At 54.6% G+C, this 7763-nt stretch overlaps 1 protein-coding gene across 1 annotated transcript in view; it reads left to right on the forward strand.

The window, feature by feature from the left end:
• The window catches only part of LOC103988766 (protein trichome birefringence-like 26), a 1961-nt gene extending 1117 nt beyond the window's left edge, over positions 1-844 (forward strand). Inside the window, exon 3 of the mRNA XM_065110934.1 lies at positions 65-844. Coding sequence (XP_064967006.1) covers positions 65-844 — 780 coding nt within the window. The remainder of the gene's footprint in view (positions 1-64) is intronic.
• The last annotated feature ends 6919 nt before the right edge of the window (positions 845-7763 follow it).

A 7763-nucleotide genomic window follows, 5' to 3' on the forward strand; every position in this document is an offset into this window, starting at 1 on the left:
GCGTGTGGGGATGAGGCTTTGGAGGAGACTTACAATATTGTCCTTTGTCAATGTTCTTTGTCAGGCAGAGGAAGCTGTTGAGCTGTCCCACGACGAGGATTACGAATCCAAAGTGTGGCGGTTTCCCTCCTATAATTTCACCGTGTCGCTGATTTGGAGTCCCTTCGTCTCCAAAGCGGAGATGTACAACTATGATGTCTCCGAGATGCACTCCGTATTCCTGCTACACACCGACGTCCCGGATGCGAAGTGGGCCGACCAATACAGCACCTTCGACTACGTCGTCGTAGGCAGCGGCCATTGGTATTTGAAGAACTCGACGTTCTTCTATCTGGAGAAGAACACCATCGTCGGCTGCCACTACTGCGGTACACGAAGCTTCCCCGAGATGGGGGTTGATGCAGCCTACAGGAAGATGCTCGGCTCTGTTTTCCGCTTCGTCGCCGGTTCTGCCCATAAGCCCGTGGTGATCTTGAGGACATGGTCGCCGGAACACTACGAGAACGGCGAATGGAACTCCCGTGGCAATTGCAACAGGGCGACACCGTATAGGAGAGGGGAATACGACGGGAAGGAGGTGGGTCGCGCGATGCGAAGGATAGAGCTGGAGGAGTTCGAGAGGGCGGCGCTGCTGGGAGAGGGATCTGCACGCTTGAAGCTCTTCGACATTTACCAGCTCATGGTGCTGCGTCCCGATGCGCATCCCGATCGGTACTGGGGAGGCGCTCAACAGGTCGTCAAGCGGAAGAGGCAGTGGCCTGTGCACGACTGCCTCCACTGGTGTTTGCCTGGTGCTGTCGACGCCTGGAGTGATCTGATGATGGAGCTTGTGCTGAACGAGTGATGTTTGTGGACGATCGGAACTTGTTTGTCGAAATGTGGGGAGCTGATTGCAACGTGGCAGCAAAATAACTGCGATTCCGTGTAACTTCATTTGATAGATCTGCGATTGTTGACTACTAAACCGATTCAATTCTGCATTGTGACAAATTAGGGGAATGTTAAGGGGGGTGTGTGGTCTGAAATACCTCTTTATACCTGTTTTATTATCTGTTATTAGTAAAATAATTTATGAATTGAATATGTAACCTCTAGTCATTGTTGTTCAAGAACAAATTTTTTATGAAGAACATCAAATTCATTGGATAATGCATTCAAGAACAATTGACGTCTTTGATGAATAGCCATAGGCCTCCTATATATAAGCTAGAAAAGGGATCTCAATTTAATATAATTCATAAAATACTTAATGCATTGTCCTTAATGCCTTCAGCCATCATGAAAGCAATTGAAAGTATTATGAGATAAACCTTCTCCATTGTGACCAATAAAACTAATTTATTTGATCATTGATATTGTGTAACTTATATCACCATTATCATGATAATAATGCAATTGAAACCATCCAGTTTGAACCATGTTTATTGTGGGATTCCAATGGCCTTTGGAATTCCAACATCTGTTTCTTCCAATTCAGAAAGAAAACGAAGTAAAATAAAATAGAATAGGCTCCAAAATTTGAACAATAATTATGATTTCAATGACGAGATTGGGTCCATTAACAACGACATTGAATCAAAGAACGGTTTGAGATGGACGAAACGAGTTGGTGAGATTTAGCCACGTGTTATACTCCTTAGACGGATAGGTTCAAATGGATAGATGTTGTTACGGAAAGTAACTGTTTTAGCCGTGGCCTCGGGGCTCTCGCGGCTCAGTTCGGGGGTCCGGATGTCAGGTCAGCAGGAAGTTCCGCCACGGCGCCTGGAAGCATCGACCCCGTCTGGCACCTGCACAAAGGTCGGGCCGAGGCGCTCGGCACGACCCCTCCGACGGCCAAGTTAGCGATGTGGAGGGGATTTTGGAGGAAGAGATGGCTCCATGCAAATGTGGAGTGAGTTCTCCGAAGTCGAAGTCCCCTGGCGCATTCGGACCCTCGACTCTTTATAGTTTGGGTCTGATATTACCTGGTGTTCCTGCCTGTCAGAGAAGGGTCGTGCCTCTGACTGGATCTGACATCGCCATTAGGGTCGCGTGGCGGACCATCCTGTCACAGGGTCTGGGCCGCCTCAGTCGTCACTTTCTGCATTTGGGCAAACGCGCAGGGTATGGGCGACAAAGCTATTGACTGAGAGCGGGTGACGCCAGGAACACCAGGTAATATCAGACCCAAACTATAAAGAGTCGAGGGTCCGAATGCGCCGGGGGACTTCGACTTCGGAGAACTCACTCCACATTTGCATGGAGCCATCTCTTCCTCCAAAATCCCCTCCACATCGCTAACTTGGCCGTCGGAGGGGTCGGGCCGAGCGCCTCGGCCCGACCTTAGTGCAGGTGCTAGACGGGGTCGACGCTTCCAGGCACCGTGGCGGAGCTTCCTGCTGACCTGACATCCGGACCCCCGAACCGAGCCGCGACGGCCCCGAGGCCACAACTAAAGCAGTTACTTTCCGTAACAGATTGGCGCTAGAAGGAGGGCCCGAATGTCGAGCGATCCTCACGCTGACCCCGTCGAGTCCGTTGCCCACGGAGATAGAGAAATGCCGACGTCGATGCCGGATCGTTATTGGCGCCTGTTCAACGACGCAGGGTTGCCACCCCCATTACCCGCGGTCGGCCCCCCGGACGTACCGCCCGAGGCGTTTTTCGCCCTCACCAAGCAAGTGCAGAGAATGACGGAGATAATGCAGATCGTTGTCCCACTTATTCCGGAAATCAGGCGACTAGCGGACGCCTCCGCCGACCCAATGCAACAAAGGCCGAGCACGGGACAGGATGCAACCGGCGAAACCCGAGACGGGGCCATTCACCGCGAGAGTTCGCCCGCCCACGATTCTCCCGCACCCCCTCGAGCCGCGCGACGTCACTCCGAGCCCGACACCATATCATCTGACTCAGCGGACAACTTCGTTAAAGTACAATTCTCCCGAGTTAACCGTCGCCTGGACGAATTCCGACGTGAACTTCAGCAATCACGTGGCAAGTCAGGCGAGGGCCCCTCGGGCGGATCCCCTTTCGTCCAGGAAATACAAGAAAAATCGGTTCCCCTCAACTTTCGGGTGCCGGCTCTAGAAACGTATGATGGCAGCTCTGACCCAGCCGAGCACGTCGCCGCGTTCAGGACTCAAATGGCCCTTTATGGCATGTCTGACGCGCTAATGTGCCGTGCATTCTCGACCACCTTCAGAGGACCATCACGCGCATGGTTCAGCCGGCTGCGCCCATCCTCAATCGCATCTTTTGACCAGTTCGCCAAGGAGTTCGAACAAAACTTCCTTACCAGTGCGCGACCTCGACCTTCCATAGCCGCCCTCCTCGCGCTATCGCAGCACGAGGAGGAGACGCTCGCGTAGTTTGTCACACGCTTCGCCATGGAGATCCGTGGGTACTCAGATACTCACCCTTCTTTGATCATGCAGGCATTCCTGACGGGGCTGAAGCCCTCGAGGTTCTTCTGGTCACTAATTGAGAAGCCGCCGGCCACTATCCCCGAAATGCTCCACCGTGCCAGCCAGTACATCGCCGGCGAAGCATTGGCAGCAGGAAGACGCACGGTCGGGAAGAAACCGCGAATCGAGCAACCCCGAGCCGCCACCTCATCGGCCAACCCGCAATCCCGTTGAAGGCTCGACCACCCCGACCACAGGCTCCTGAGGCCTCCACCCCTCCCACTCAACACACCTCGTACCGAGATCTTCCTCCAGATCAGGGAGAAAGGTCTTTTGCGACCTCCCAATCCCATGAAAGCTACTTACAAAAATCGGTCGAAATACTATAGGTTCCATCGAGACCATGGCCATGACACAGAGGACTGCCACTACCTCCAGAACCAGATTGAGGAGCTAACCAGAAGGGGGTACCTCGGCCGTTATCTCAAGGAACCTCGAGAAACAACCCCGCGCCGTTATCTCAAGGAACCCCGAGAAACAACCCCACGTCCCCGGATGCCCGTCGAAAGGCAGATCGACGTCATCATCGGAGGACCAGCGGCGGGCAGCAGCAGCTCGAGTGCAAGGAAATCCTACACCCGGAGTTCGGTCGAGAAATGCCTCCGACCCGAGCTAGAACCCGAAATCTCTTTCGGGCCGAGGAGGGGGAACGTTTCCATCACGACGACGCTCTGGTGATCTCCATCCAGATCGCCAATGCCCGGGTAAAGAGGGTAATGGTCGACACGGGGAGCTCCGCTGATGTCCTATACCTCGACGCCTTCAAGAAGCTCAGCTTGCCCATCGAAGACCTCATCCCCATGAGCTCGGCACTCACGGGATTCACTGGAGACTCAATCTCCCCGCTCGGCACCACCGCACTCCCTGTCACCATTGGGGAGGAACCAAGGACTAAGACAATAATGACTACGTTCATGGTGGTCAACCTGTCCTCGGCTTACAACGTCATCCTCGGCCGCCCAACGCTCAACAAGCTGAAAGCGGTGGTCTCAACCTACCACCGAGCCATCAAGTTTCCCACCTCGGCAGGGGTCGGAGAATCACGGAGCGACCCAGGGGAGTCAAGAAGGTGCTACCTCACCGCGGTCTCCCTCCCGAAGAGGGTACGCCCCCATACCCCAGATCCCCGAGAAGAAGCTACAGCACCAACGCACCTTGAACCCCCAGAACAGCTTACCGAGGTGCCGCTAAAGAGAAACCGGCCCAGTCAGACTGTGAAAATCGGCGCGGCTCAACCCAAAGAAAACCAGCTCCAGCTCATCGACTTCCTAAGGAAAAACGTTGATGTATTCGCATGGTCGCCCAAGGAGATGCCAAGGATCGATCGGGCGGTAGCCGAACACCAGCTCAACATCAATCCCGAGGCCAAGCCTGTGAAGCAGAGGCCACGGAAGTTCGCCCCCGATCGGCAGAAGGCGATCAGCGAAGAAGTCAACCGGCTAATAGAGGCCGGATTCATTTCCGAAGTAAAGTACCCTCAGTGGCTGTCGAATGTAGTCCTTGTTAAAAAGCCTAATGGAAGCTGGCGAATGTGCGTTGACTACACCAATCTCAACCGGGCGTGTCCCAAAGACTACTACCCGCTCCCGAGGTTGGATCAGTTAGTCGACGCCACCTCGGGTTATGAACTCCTCACATTCTTGGACGCATACTCGGGCTACAACCAAATCCACATGGCAACAAAAGACCAGGAGAATACCACCTGCATCACCAACAGAGGAACATATTGCTACAAGGTGATGCCATTCGGCCTAAAGAACGCTGGGGCAACCTACCAGAGGATGGTCGACAAGCTGTTCAAACGCCAAATCGGCAGAAACATGGAAATATATGTGGACGACATGATCGTAAAGAGCAAAACCGCAGAGGTGCACCTGGCCGACTTGACAGAAACCTTTCAGACCCTCAGGCAATTCAATATGCATTTGAACCCCGCGAAGTGTGTCTTCGGGGTTAGCTCGGGAAAATTCCTCGGCTTCATCATCCACCAGCGGGGAATAGACGCCAACCCGAAAAAGGTACAGGCCATAGCCTGGATGCACTCACCCCACTCCATCAAAGAGGTGCAGCGCCTCACGGGGAAGCTGGCGGCGCTCAGTAGATTCATATCCAGGTTGGGCGACATATGCCTGCCCTTCTTCCAGGCCCTACAACGAGTCAACAACTTCGCCTGGACCCCCGAGTGCGAAGGAGCTTTTGAAGACCTAAAGACGTACCTTACCTGCCTGCCCCGACTCGCTTCCCCCCAGCCAGGAGAAACTCTGGGCCTTTACCTAGCAGCATCAACGCAAGTAGTCAGCTCGGTACTGGTCTGAGAAGCACCGCCGAAGCAGCAGCCTATCTATTACGTTAGTCACGTCCTCGCTGGAGCCGAGGTGCGGTGCCCTCCAATCGAAAGGCTGGCTCTGGCATTGGTAAAGACAGCGCGAAAGCTGCGCCCATACTTCCAGTCCCACACAATCAAAGTCATCACTGATCAGCCGCTGTAGCAAATCCTATCCAAATTCGACGTGTCAGGCCGAATGTTACGGTGGTCGGTCTAGCTCGACGAGTTCGACATCCAATACTCTCCTCGGAGCGCCATTAAAGCCCAGGTACTGGCCGACTTCATTTCTGAACTAACGCCCGAGGATTGTGCAGATGGACGGAAGGACACCGACCGTACGTGGACCCTGCACGTCGACGGCTCGGCCATCACCGGCGCGGCCGGAGTCGGACTCATCCTCAGAAGCCCTACCGGAGAAACCTACGAGAGGTCCATCCGGCTACAATTCCAAGCCACTAACAACGAGGCCGAGTACGAGGCGCTACTACATGGTCTGCGCCTCGCCCTGGAGATGCAGATAGACAACCTCGAGGTATTCAACGACTCTCAACTGGTGACAGGACACGTGAATGGGAGCTACGAGGCCCGGGACCCCACAATGGCATCATACCTGGTAGAAACGCAGCGGCTCACCCGCCTCTTCAGCCAATTCTCAATCACCCAAGTACCCCGGGCCCAGAATGCATCGGCCGACGCCCTGGCGAAAGCAGCCTCCGCACGGGGTTTAGAAGAAACCTCCATAACCGAGCCCATAGCGGCGCCAACCATACCATCCTGCGGCGTCGTTGAGACTCAAACCCCGCCCAACTGGATGGAGGAGATACTTCACTTCAAAAAAGATGGGACGGAGCCCGATGACCCGATGGCAGCAAGACGACTAAGGCGAACGCAGGCCTGGTATAGCTTAGTCGGTGGGAAGCTGTACCGCAGAGGTTTCTCACAGCCCCTCTTGCTCTGCCTTGCACCACCTGAGGCCAACACCGTCCTCGCCGAGCTTCACGAGGGAGTTTGTGGGGAACATATCGGAGGTCGAACCTTGAACTTCAAGGCCCTCCGGCAAGGATACTATTGGTCAACGATGCGCCGAGACGCCGCATCATACGTACAACAATGCCAACAGTGCCAAAAGCACGCCCGGCTGCAACACCAACCGGCGGTCCCTCTCACCCCGATGGAAATTGCTTGGCCCTTTACCCAGTGGGGACTCGACCTCCTCAGCCCCTTTCCTCCGGCTTCAGGGCAACGACGTTTCCTCATTGTCGGGGTTGATTATTTCACAAAATGGGTCGAAGCCGAACCCTTGGCCTCCATCACCGAGAAGCAAGTTCAAAGCTTTATATGGAAGAACATCATCACTCGGTTTGGGATCCCGAGGGCCATTATCACTGACAATGGGGCCCAATTCAACAACGCCAAGTTTAAAGCTTACTGCTCATCATATGGAATACAATTGAAATTCAGCTCGGTAGCACACCCCCAGACCAACGGACAAGCCAAGGTAATGAATCGGGCGATTCTAGAGGGCCTCAGGAGGAGAATCTCGGACGCGCACGGAACCTGGGTAGACGAGCTGCCGAGCGTCCTATGGGCGATGCGGACAACCCCGAAGACGGCTTCAGGCGAATCCCCTTTCAGCCTTGCATTCGGGACCGAAGCGGTCCTCCCGCCCGAAATGGTGTTCCCAACCTTTCGCACCACGGGTTACAAACAAGATGATTCTGAGGAAGGCCTGAGAGCGCACTTAGACTTCCTCGAAGAGAAGAGGGTCGAGGCCCACCTGCGCACCCTAGCCTATAAAAAGGCCGTGGTGCGAATATACAATCGAAGAGTCCGCCCCCATCCAATCAAGATCAGGGACCTCGTTCTCCGCAAGGCAGAGGTAACCGACCCGACCCGGGCAGGAGGCAAGCTCGCACCCAACTGGGAAGGCCCATACAGAGTCTACGATACGGTCCGAGAAGGGACCTACCGACTCGAGACTATGGAGG

This window comes from Musa acuminata, chromosome BXJ2-6 (assembly GCF_036884655.1).
Source record: "Musa acuminata AAA Group cultivar baxijiao chromosome BXJ2-6, Cavendish_Baxijiao_AAA, whole genome shotgun sequence".
Taxonomy (NCBI): domain Eukaryota; kingdom Viridiplantae; phylum Streptophyta; class Magnoliopsida; order Zingiberales; family Musaceae; genus Musa; species Musa acuminata.